Source organism: Lytechinus variegatus, chromosome 3 (genome assembly GCF_018143015.1).
Source record: "Lytechinus variegatus isolate NC3 chromosome 3, Lvar_3.0, whole genome shotgun sequence".
Classification (NCBI taxonomy): domain Eukaryota; kingdom Metazoa; phylum Echinodermata; class Echinoidea; order Temnopleuroida; family Toxopneustidae; genus Lytechinus; species Lytechinus variegatus.
In genome coordinates, this window is record NC_054742.1 from 31,788,326 (window position 1) to 31,801,439 (window position 13,114).

Sequence of the window (13,114 nt, forward strand, 5' to 3'; positions counted from 1 at the left end):
TTTCAAAGTTATGATGGTAATTCAACAAATACCCCCCAACATGGACATAGTTCATTGACCTTTGACCTTGGTCATGTGACCTGAAATTCGCACAGGATGTTCAGTGATACTTGATTACTGTTATATCCAAGTTTTATGAACTAGACCAACAAACTTTCAAAGTTATGATGGTAATTCAACAGATACCCAAGTTCATTGACCTGAAAGGCTTAAATTACCTTTGACCTTGATCATGTGATCTGAAACTCACACAGCATATTCAGTGATACTTCATTAACCTTATGTTGTATAAGTTTCATCAACTCGGTCCATATATCATCTAAGTTGTGGCGACATTTCAAAAACTTAACCTAAGGTTAAGATTTTGATGTTTATTCCCCAACATGGTCAAAGTTCATTGACACTAAATGACCTTTGGGCTTTGACCATAGTAATGTGACCTGAAACTCAGGCAGGATGTTAAGTAATATTTGATTAACCTTATGGCTAAGTTTCATGAACTAGGTCCATATACTTCTAAGTTATGCTATCATTTCAAAAACTTAACCTTCGGTTAAGATTTGGTGTTGACGCTGCCGCAACAGTTTCATGAACTAGGTCCATATACTTCTAAGTTATGCTGTCATTTCAAAAACTTAACCTTCGGTTAAGATTTGGTGTTGACGCTGCCGCAGCAGCCGCCATAGTCGCTAAGCTTTTTTCGGTATTGATATTTTCAATACCGGTATTACTAATAGCTTCAATACCGGTATACCGACTAATACCGACTAAATTCCCAATTTATTGTGCAAACCATGCAAACAGTGACCAATGTTTGTTTAGCCCTGATATGGCCTCGGATAAAGAGGGGATGCTTGTGGTCAGCTGAGGAATGCTCAGCATGGTCCATTCTCATTGACAAAAACTTTCCCTTTCTTTACCAAAAGTTATACGATCATGCTCTCTCCCCAACAAGAGCAGTGAATTACCTGTGCATGTGTGTAAAATTATCTCAGCAAGCACATGGTACGAAATCAATAAGTTAAGTTGCCAAATGCTACACCGCACAAACTCACTGCTACTTACTTTGCTAAATGTGTGTACATGCCCTAACTTCAAGCACCAAAATTCCCTGCTGAAACTGTCAAGGATATATGCGTGATTTTCCCTTCACCGATCTGGCCCTACTCATTCACATTCAGATTCGCCCCTTTTGTTTACCACTCACATCAACATGTGTTCGTTGAAGGTTCAAAGTTTGTTGACCTCAAACTTTGACGTCTCGTAAATAACTTTTCTTATAATGTCCATTGTGTTGACCCCCACCCCTTGTGAATCTCCACGTTGTCTAAAGGGCCGTCTGCACCATCCCGAGTTTTCAAATTAGCGCGCTATTTCTGATCCGGCAAATTATCCCGATCTGAAAAATCTCGAGATTGTTTGTAATGCAGACGCAATTATCGCGCTAGTTCGTAGGATTAATCTCGAGATTGCAATCCCAAGTCAACTCGGGTTTATTTGCAAAATAGCGCGCTATTTACGAATTATCGCGCTAATTCGTAGGTGCAGACGCACTCGGGTTTGGACTCGGGTTAATTTATTCATGACCTTCAGTCCATAATGCAATTCGCGTTCCATTTCCGCCTTGGTAAAAACATAAACAGCGATTATACCGAACGCATGCGAAAGTCAACTTTATCATAGCGTTCATCAATTCCCCAATCAGCAACGATGGTGTCAAGCCCCCCGTGAATGGATTTTGGGAGGGACCAGACCGATGGGGGAGGCGCTCATTATCGACGATGGTCATAGTCAATAACAATACTGACAGCATTGTCGTCTTATTCCTTCGCAAAATGTGAGCAAATAGCATTTTTTTTCCTCCCCTCTCTCTCTCTCCCCCTCTGTCGTTGCCTCGGAGTCCGCCATCATATTAAACGAAGAATACTTCACTCGCTTATAATTATAGCGCGGCTGAGCTGAGAGGATTGTTGCATAACAACGGTCGAATTCGGCGAAAGAGTACATGGACTTGATTGCATATCGCGGGAAGTTATTCAAAAGCGCGGGCCGTTGAAACTCCAAGATCGAAAGTGCGCATGCTCGGAATATCGGGCTTGTTGCCTCGCTCGAGCAAGAATCGCTCTTCGTGCGATGGTGGAGACGGGGTTTCTTGAATCTCGAGATTAATCGCGAAGAGGGCTGATCGGGCTAAAATCTCGAGATTGAGCAAACTCGGGATGGTGCAGCACCGCCTTAAAAGTAAACCCCCCCCCTAAACTTCTTATCCCCTGGCTGCCTCTCTCTCACTCATTTTTCTTGCTTTTGTTTTTCTTTATCTCCCCAGCCCCTTAATTCTTCACTCTCTCTTTCCCATCGGCTCATTCTCTCCCCGTCACCACCCCTCTTTTACCACGAACAATCAACATCCTCCTCTTCTCCGAATCTCGATCTTCCCCTCTTTTTTGTCAATTTCATCTTTCACACATGCCAAATTTTAGTTGATCAACATCTTATCATGCCACGAGACCATCATAAATTTAAATTACAATCAATCAAAAGTTTATTTCATTTTATTCATGACCGCACATGCGCAAAACGGATACAACACCCATCACAAATCACACAAATATTCTCAGCCACTTTCTTCCATTTACGATCACTTCACAGATCAAAATAAACAAAGAGGGATGGCGTAACATTTTTTTCCTGTTAATGTTATCAACATTTCTGTCTTTTTATTTTCATATTTAATTTATTTATTCATTAATGTATTATTTTTTTCTTTCTTTCTGTATTTATTTATTTATTATTATTATTTTTTTTTTTTTGGGGGGGGGCTCAGACGATTTTTGTAGCAGGCTTATAGTATAAAAGTAAACTTGTCATAATTGAAACAAGTCAAGAGCAGTCCAGAAAAAAAACATTGCATAAAGAAAAAAAAAGTGTTAATCCCTGTGGTTTGTCTGTCAATGCACAGCACTCCCCCCCAAAAAAAAAAAAAAAACTCAGTGGACATTCCCATTGATACAAGTTCAGGGCTCGAATTAATCCAAGGCCATCCAAGGCCATGGCCTTAGATGCCCTCAGAAATGGCCTTGATGCCCTTTCAAATATTTGTAGACTTAAGGCCAAAATAACTGCCCTTTTTTGCTGTGGCCTTGGTGCCCTGCAGTAATCCAGTGCATGTGCCCCATTGAAAAGTGCATTTATTATTGATGCCCTTTTTTTTGGTGGCCTTGGATGTCCCATAAAGTGAAAACTGCCTGCCCTTTCCCTTAAGTGCCCTTTTAAAAAATGGCCTTGCCCCTTTAAATTCTTAATTCGAGCCCTGCAAGTTAAGAGCAGTCCGAGAAAAAAAAACTTGCATAAAGAAAAAACAAGTGTTATCCCTGTGGTTTGTCTGTCAACGCCCCAAGCCAAGGTTGATACTTTGTTGAAGCCCGCAATACACCACGTGGTCAAAAGGCAGGCTAGGGAGTGTTTCAAAAAGAGTTTTGTCAGTGATTTTGTTTGTGTAGAGGGATGTTACAAGCTAGGAAACCCTCGCATGCGATTGGCGGAAAGCAAATCTGTTGTTGAAACCACTGTAAAAAACTCTTCATGAAATGCTCTCCGTCTCGGTCGACTTCGTTGTTTACTGTAGCTGTGTACACGAGTGCATGGAGCTGAGCGGACATGCACCCCAGTATCAGTAGCGGTGGGGCCGAGGCCTCATGCAGCGGCTAACGGAGCTCAGACAGTAGTTAAGGGGCATGTATTCATTTCGAGGTTAGATTATTGGATTCTGATTTCATTAAATACATTGAGCCAAAGAACTTATTGTTTTGGCTTAATTTTACTGTAAAAATACCCAAAAACGACAATACAGAAGAAAATACCGGTATGATATTTTCAACTTTTGGTATGACGGTATTTCGGTATTGAAATTTCAACGGCGGTATCCATACCGGTACGACTTTCATACCGAACGGTATTACTAATACCGGTATATCGAAAAAGCTTAATAGTCGCCATCTGAAAAGCGGCGCCAATAGTCTCACTCTAATTTGCAGGCGAGACAAAAATCTGACGATTAGGATTGATTTTACCTAAACAAACTGTCCCTAAACCAGGTAATCTTTGAAATGAAGAGAATTTGATGGAATCCTTCAAAAGAACTTCAATTTTCGGACTTTTGGCCCAATCGCGAGATCGCCATGTTTGAGGTAATGTGAAACAAGATTCTACTCATGCGCATATGAACATTTAAAAGATGTCGTCACTGCCTTTACAACACAGGTTAATGAATATGAATAGCAAGAAGAGCTGAAAACTCTCAGCAGGTTGCCTCAATATCATTCAATTTAATCGTAATTTAGGCATATAATTCCATACCATTTTTTATTTTTATATGAATAAATATATGTTTATATTTATTATATAATTTTTTGTATTATGAATTCTGATTCAATATTGTTAATGATTTCATGTTATTCATCTTTTTCACATGATTTATACGAGGAAAGAATGAATATGATTTTAAAACAAAAAGAAATACTGAAAAACAATTTTGCCTGCTTTAAAAAGAAATGTCAAGATAATTTAAAGAATAAATAATTCTAATTGAAAAAAAAGAAGCTTTCTGTCACGCGGTGAAGGCCGGGTGATTATTTTTGTCGCTTCGATAAGCTCTAATCACTGTTTGTTGTTTAACTCACCGCATGGCAGTAGTGTACGCAGGAAGGGGCGGGGGTTACAGGTGATTCAACCCCCCTTCAATTTTTTTTTAAACCAACCCCCTCTCTATAAAAAATGATCCAAAACGACCTCCAATTTGTGAGTTTTTCCATTTTTTTGCTTGTCGAATTTGAATTCAAAACACTGTACTCGTTTATACTGAGCGCTTCTACAAGTGCTGTCAAAAATAATTTAACCAACGCCATTTACTATGTGAATTGCACAGTAGTTTAAACATTTTAAACAAGTGTTTAAAGTCTTAAACAACAAAGTTTGAATTCAAATATTTGATTATCAATAATTTGAGCATGATTGTTTGAAATTTCAAAGACTTGTTTAATCTGTACTGTGTGATTCTCAAAAAATATCAAATTAATGGCGCAAAATAAGACAGGAGATGACATGAAGTTCCATCAAATTTTATAAAACTATTGTACTTTCTTGTTTTATAATGATACAGCACAACTTTTATAACTGCCCCTTTGAAAGGAGGAACAGGCCGGCCGCGGTCCCAAAATAAATTATAACTGACTAGTAAAGAGCTGAAAAGCGGAAGAAGTAGCCTATGTAGGGAATTGATGGCATTATTATGGGAGTTCACCTACCGTGACCTAAGGATATAGGCGTCAATAAACGGATGATTTGCTGATCACTCAATAATTTTGATCAATGAATATATTCCTTCAATATATGAATAATTCATTCATTTCTTTACTTGTTTATTTACCTATTTTTATCTATAGTTTCCAATAATAAATAAAATGTATGAGACCATGTGCATAATCATAATGTGCATAACAAAGAAGAAACAAAGAAAAATGAGAGGATAAAAATGAGAAGAAAATCAGAGACAAAAAAGAAGAAAACGAGAATTAAGAAAAAAAAAGGAAGAAAAATAGAGCAAAAGGCAAAAAAGAATGAAAAAGGGAAGAAAGGAAAAGAAAACAGACAAAAAATGAAAAGGAAGGTAGAGGAACAAAATAAGAACAGATAAAAAAGAATGGAGAAAGAAAGAAAAGCTAATAATTCAAACGAAAAACCCAAGGCCATGGCTAAAAATATGTGTAGTCATCTTGACTGGTTGCCAGCCAAACCAAATTTACGGAACTAGATTCATGAATATTCATAACATCTTTCTCCGACGCCTAAAATGATAGCCTTTTGTCAGGGCCATTTGTTGCTTTTTCTATGGGGTTTTTAGTGGTATTGGCAGGATCTGATGATAATATGAACATACTAATATTGCATAATCAATGATTTTTAATTTTTTTTTTTCTATATTCTTATTTTCTTTGATCTTTTTTTTGTTTTCTACCCGTTTCGTGATAAAAATAGATTTATCTTGGTGCCTCGTCAAAAGGCTTTATCTATCCTCCCGACCAAAAAATTTGGTAGTGCCGTGGGCGAGACAAATAACGGGGGCTCTGGAGCGGGCTTATTGTAAAAAGGAGGGTCCTCGGAATGGGCTTCGGAACTACAAATGTTTGTGAAAACGGGGGTCCTTGGAACGGGTCACCTGCGTGTGAGTGCGTATGCATCCCTATGGAATGGGCATACATGAATGCAGCTTACATGTAGCCTGGCAACATGAGCGTCGGGTGCGCTCGCACAGAGGCGATGGTCGAACAGCGCTCTGCGGCCGCTGTTCACCAAAATTGCAGCTCATTGTAGCAGATCAATGCGTCCGAAACGGTGTAACAAAAAATATGTGAAGCTCTGGAGCGGATTTCTTTTTTCTTGATAAAGAAGAAAATGCTATGCTTTGGAGTGACTTTGTTTTTTTTCTCAAGATAAAAATGCTATGCCTTGGAAAAGAAATTTGAGTGTAAAAATGGGGGTCCCCTCTGCGCAGTATATACTGAGTACCCCCCCCACTCAATGGCCATGTTTATGTATTAAGGTCAGACAAACCAGGAAGTGCAAGTTGGTGACAGCCGAAGCAAGTCACTGTTTTTCCTTTATAAATTTATTTTTCCCTGTTTTGGTGCATTTCAGGCCAAAGCAGAATAATCTTTATTTTGGTGCAGTTCTTTTTATATATTTAACGAAATAAAGACAAAAATTGATGAGACCCATTGGGGGAATTTTGCATTGTAAACCCCCTAATAACTTTTCATTGTTTTGAGGTTCCAGTCTGTGCCTTGAAGGCTTGATGTCGGGATTTGTGTGTCATGATAGACCTTCAGCCATATTTTGGTACATGTATGTGCATAATTTCTGTTTCCACATTTTAATATGATTACTATTGAGACCCCAATCTACCCCAGTGCCTCCCTCGTTTTGCACGGTCGACTCCTGGGGTGGCATTCTGAAAACGTTCTTATCTTTGTTCTTATCTTTTATCTTATCTCACTGAGATAAGAAGACGCTAAAATCATTGCAAATCGGTATTCTGAAAATCTTCTTAACGCGTTCTTATCTTTGTAAGGACTGCCTTCTTCTTATCTTCAACACGCCCATTTATAGGATATTACCAATCAAAATGCGCGTTATATTGGCAGTTTAACCAATAGAAGCGTACCTTATGTGAAGAGAATATCATGGGCGCTGCGCGTACACTGTTTCTGGCGCATTGCGCGAAATAGGCATTTTATACGCAATGACTGATTTTATTATTTCGAGACGTCCACGTGCACAAAAAAAAATGAAGTAAGAAAGTAAGTAGGTATTAAAGTAAGAAGACAGAAAAGGGTCAGAATGAAGCAGAAAAAAGATGAAAGGAACAAAGCAGAAAATAATGAAAAATAAAGAGTAAACGAAAGAAAGCAAGCAAAAAGGACTTAAAAATAAAAAAGAACGAAAAATAGAATAAATAAAAGAAGGAAAAGGATGAAAGAAATAAAACAATTATCAATGATAAAGTGAAGGAACAAAAAGAAAAAGAAAAGAAAGAAACTAAAAGGAACACACACACACAAAAGAAAAAGGTCAAACTAAAAAGATTAAAAAAAGTAACATGGAACCGAAAAAGAAAATAGTCTAAAAACGAATAAAAGAAAGTTAGAAAGAAAAAAAGGAGAAAAAGGGAATAAAATGTAAAAAGTGAAGGAAGAGAAAAAAGGGAAATGAAACAAAGAAATAAAATTGAGAGAGAAAAAATGAAAGGAAAATTAACGCAAACATGAAGACTACAAAAAGATAAAGGAAAGAAAGGTAAATTCAAAGAAAGAAAGAAAGAAAGAAAGAAAGAAAGAAAGAAAGAAAGAAAGAGAAAAAAACGAAAAGGGAAAATAAAGAGTTAAGAGAAGAAAGACAGAGAGAAGAAACAAAGTAAAGAAAAAGGGTAAATAAAGAATGAACGAAAAAAGAATGAGCGACGAAATAAAGAAAAAAAAAGAAAGTAAAAAAGACACAAAAATTTCAGAAAGCAGAAATAAAATAAATTTAGAAAGAAAAATTAAGAATTATTACAGGGAAGGAAGCAAAAGGGGGAAAATAAAATGAATGATAAAAAAGGAAAAGCATATATAAAAACGAAAGAATTGAAGAAAAAGTAAGGAAGAAAAATAAAAAGATTACAAAAAAATGAAGGAAGAAAGAAACAAAAAGGAAAAGCATATATAAAAACGAAAGAATGGACGAAAAAATAAGGAAGAAAAATAGAAAGATGACAAAAAAAGTGTAGGAAGAAAGAAAGAAAAGGAAGAGAAAAGGGGGAAAATAAGAAATAAAGACTTGGTAGCTATAAAGAAATAAGAAAGGGATAAAACGAAAAGGGAAAATAAAAATGGAAGAAAGATGAAGTATAAATGAAACAAAGCAAAAGAAAAAAAATAAAAGAGTTAAACAGAACAAAAGAAAAGATATAAATGAAGAATGAAATAAAAGAAGACATGTAGATAGAAAGGAAGAAAGACAGACAAATAGAAAGGAAGAAAAAAGAAAAAGGGATAGAAAAAATAGACGGGCAAAATAAAGGGTGAATGAAAGAAATGGTGGGAGTAATACTTGTGGGTATTTATTACTACTAGTGGCCATCGATTTTGAGCAAGAAAAAAACGCAGACATCGTGAGATGTGATAACCCTCTAGCTATCTTAAATATTATCTTAAATACCGTGAAAGATAAGAAAGAAAAAAGATAAGAACGTTTTCAGAATACCACTTATCTTGATTTTGTTCTTATCTTTTTAGCGCACTTTTGTATTATATACGCGAGTGGTAAATTTACGCGCTCAGCATTGGGGGTGGAGAGCAAGATAAGAACAAAAGATAAGAAAAAGATAAGAACGTTTTCAGAATACCAATTTAAGAAAGTGACGTAGATAAGAACAAAATTAAGATAAGAACGTTTTCAGAATACCGCCCCTGGGCTCCAGCCACATGTCACAAAGCGGGCCGGAGCTCCCTGGGCCTGGCCGGGGCCTGGGTTAGTTACGAGTTAACGCGCACTACCACTAACAGTAACACTACAGTACTTTATTAGTTATAGTTACGTAACTTAGAGCCGGACGCGATCGGGATAGTCTTCTGAACCCAGCTCGGTTCAGGTCAGCAGTCTTTTAATGCTCTCAACACCAACACTGAACACCCTACTTGAAAATCAACCACCCATGTCCATGTACAGTCACATATTGTATTACCGGACACTATCAAATTTCTGGACGCGCACATTACTGCGTACGAAATTAATTTTGTGCAGTAAGACTTCCGCAGTTCAATTTGCCTGATCAATTCATAAAACAAGATTGCAAAAACAAGACGAAAAATCCAACTTTTACCTTGTTTTAGTACTACCTTGTTTTTCTCTAAAATGAGAGAAAATGCTTAAAATATCATATTACATAGTTCTGCATTAACAATTGATCCAAATTGATATATTTTCTGAGGGAAATACGGACCTGATTTGCCGAAGTTTTAACGCGTTCACTCCTTGATCAGATTGTCGACGGCTTGTTCTCAAGGTACCCGGTACTGTATCCGGCTGTGCGCGAGGTTTACCGTGATAGAGAGCCGTCGACGATCGATGTCCAGCGCATCGATAGAACTTCAAGTTGATGACTGCATAAGTCACGATATGAATGAGTATTATATTGGAAAGTGCCATACCGAACATGCAGTTTAAAAAAAATTAGTTAGCAAACATAAGTTTATTAGCCTAGGCCTACAAAGATCTGCTGATTCGATTATCATGATTATAAGAAACTAAAGCAAACAAAAATTTAGAATTTATTCATGATATGATATATGTCACACCAATTCTTTCTTACAACATTATAATCAAGAATATTTTTACCCGTCCAGCGAGCTTCTGTTCTGGAATTAGGCCTATGATGTAATTTTTCACCCACGAAAATAATTGTTTTCCATGAACGGAGGGGTATGCGGCAAGTGCGGTACAAAGAAAACGGTTGGGAAATATAATAGGGGGCCTATAATTTTATATTTGGAATACCAAGTGCTATTTTTTCTCGATTGTATTTTCTCTAGTTGTCATTTTTGAAGTACTGAAATAAAGGTGTCCGGCAATAGGATGCACTGCCATACGGCCTGTCCACAGCTCAGCACTGCCTAGACAGCTGGCAGCCGTCTGTTTCGAGGAGTTTTTTAAACATTTTTTTAAAAATTTCTCCTCGTACACAGACGGCTCGCTATCGTGCAGCCACCATTAGGGGACTTGCAATGCAAAATCCCCCCGTCGGGGCTCTTCAATTTTTGTCTTTAATGAATAAAAATTTTGAAAGTTAATGCGACCAAAATGCAAATTAATATTCCCTCTTGGCATTAATTGCCAAAAAACAGAGAAAAGTCAAGTTAAAAGGAACAAAAACAGTGACTTACCTCGGCTGTCGCGCAAATTCACTTCCCCGTTTTATCCGATCTTAAGACAGTACATAAACATATGGCCGTTGAGTCCCCTGTACAGATCGCGCTAGAACTTTGGTCTCTGTATTTGGTGGGCATTATCGTGAAATAGGTGTCCAGTTTCCTAATTCCCCCGGACACTTACCAAATGAAAAACATGTCCTCCTTTATTAAAGGCTCAGTTTCGGTTCGCCGCGATATGTCTCCCTCATAGAGTTAACTCTATGGTCTCCCTCTACTCTCTCTAGCTCTCAATCTCTCGTCGTCTGATCGATGATGTCATCATATAGCTTTATTTAGTCGCTCGTGCGCATGGCTTGCTAAACCTTGTTAACTAGTGATTTATTTTGTTTTTGGTGTCCTATTTCACGACTATATTAAAGCTTGTTTACTCTTGTTAAATTATGATTTTGATTTGTATTTTGGTGTCCTATTTCACGACTAAATTAAGGCTTGTTAAACCTTGTTAATTGGTGGTTGGATGTCAATGAGAAGTTACGTGGGGAAATAGGTGTCCACTGTGTACAAGTCTATGGAGAGTTTCTCCGTGCGTTTCTACAGACTGGTGTCCTATTTCACGAGTAAATTAAGGCTTGCTAAACCTTGTTAACTAGTGATTTATTTTGTTTTTGGTGTCCTATTTCACGACTATATTAAAGCTTGTTTACCCTTGTTAAATAATGATTTTCATTTGTATTTTGGTGTCCTATTTCACGACTAAATTAAGGCTTGTTAAACCTTGTTAATTGGTGGTTGGATGTCAATGAGAAGCTACGTGGGGAAATAGGTGTCCACTGTGTACAAGTCTATGGAGAGTTTCTCCATGCGTTTCTACAGACTGGTGTCCTATTTCACGAGTAAATTAAGGCTTGCTAAACCTTGTTAACTAATGGTTTTAATTTTGGTGTCCTATTTCACGACTAGATAAAAGCTTGTTAACCCTTGTTAAATAATTATTTTAATTTATATTTTGGTGTCGATTGAAAAACCGTCCCTCGCTGTAAAAGTCGTTCAATAGAATATTGTGTGAGAAGCAAGGAACCAGAAGCGACTGCTCTGTGTGGAGAGTTTCGCATCGGGAACAACAGGTTTCGCATCAGATCTTATGAAAATTGTTGAAGCGAGGATTTCTTTAGAAAATCATGGTAAGGTAGATCCCGGTTCAAATAAGTGTCCAGTTTCCTAAAGCATGGAATGGCCATTTGGTGAGTGAAGCCAACGAAGTTCAGCTGAACAACCAAAATAACAAGAGACTGAAGCTTTTGGTCTAAGCACTGCCATGACTGCCACTGGCTCGACCACCGACAGCCCCAGCCAACATTGCATTGACATCGTGAACAGCATTACCGTACCGCGAGCAAGGCCTACCTACCCGGAAACAGCGGACAATCATTTAAAATACAATTGTTTTCACTTAAGAACGTTAAAATAAACATACATGAATTCTCAATAACCTTTCCTTACCGCACTTCTGTTTCCTATCAAACTAAAAAATGTCTCATTTTCTTGAGGCGTCAGGAGCTTCGAAGACACATTTCTCGTACTCGCCATCTTTGCGGTGGATTTCACTAGACTTTGTCATAACAATATTAGTCTGGTCAGTTAGCGGAATTATGTGGACACGGTGGACAAAAGCGTGATTTTTTCTCCAGACCTTTGTTTATGTATAAGAATTAAGAATGGGGTATGCTCCAAAAAATCTGGCTGCAGGAACAGTGAAAAAATGGGTGAAAATGTCAGAATTTAGGAGTTCAGATTTGTCTGGTATATAGACTAGCGCTAGTGCAAAACTCAATAGCAGTGCATTATTTTGCATTGGATTAGTTCTTGAATTCAGACCCTTTTTGAACAGATCTTCTGTTTGTCCTCGCATCTCAATCTGAATGAAGATGCTAGCCAAGCCGAAGGGTGACGGTGGAGGGGGTTGAATGTTGGTGTGTGTGTACATATTTTGGTCTTTGGGTAAAGGTGTGCAAGACACATTTTTTGCATGTGTTGGAAATTTTGTTGCCATGGTAACAGTGTATTATTGCAAAAATAAGGTAAAAATCTTGCAGTTAGAACCACTTCCTCTGTTTTTAACCGATTCTCATGAAATTTGGCACACACATTGGTCTTGAGGTGAAGATGTCTAAGACACACTTTTGTGTGTCTTTCAGAAATCTTGTTGCCATGGCAACAACATATTACATGGTGAAAATTGGGAAAAAATCTTACAATTCAAACTGCTTCATCAGTTTTCAATCAATTCTAATGAAATTTGGCACACACATTGGTATTGAAGTAAAGATGTACTAGGCACTTTTTGTGTGTGTTTCAGAAACTGTGTTGTCATGGTAACAAATTAGCATATGGCAAAATTTAGGTAAAAAACTTGCAATTTGAACTACTTCATCAGTCTTGAGCCAATTCTCGTGAATTTTGGCTCACACATTTGCCTTGGGGTAAAGATGTGCAAGAACCTTTTTTTTGCATTTGTCAGAGAGTGCATTACCAGGGTAGCCACATATGATAGCCAGAAATGTAGGAAAACTTATTGTGGATCAAACTCCTTCCCCTGTTTTTAGTCAGTGCTCATAAAAATTGGAAGAAATATTTATCTTAGGGTAAAG

At 37.5% G+C, this 13,114-nt stretch overlaps 1 protein-coding gene across 4 annotated transcripts in view; it reads right to left on the reverse strand.

The window, feature by feature from the left end:
* LOC121410776 (neural Wiskott-Aldrich syndrome protein-like) overlaps positions 1–12,089 on the reverse strand; it is a 54,164-nt gene extending 42,075 nt beyond the window's left edge. For all 4 annotated transcript variants that reach the window (XM_041603081.1, XM_041603080.1, XM_041603079.1 and 1 more), the window contains exon 1: positions 11,967–12,089. In XM_041603081.1, coding sequence (XP_041459015.1) covers positions 11,967–12,053 — 87 coding nt within the window. In that variant the 5' untranslated portion in view covers positions 12,054–12,089. The remainder of the gene's footprint in view (positions 1–11,966) is intronic.
* Positions 12,090–13,114: the final 1,025 nt, after the last annotated feature.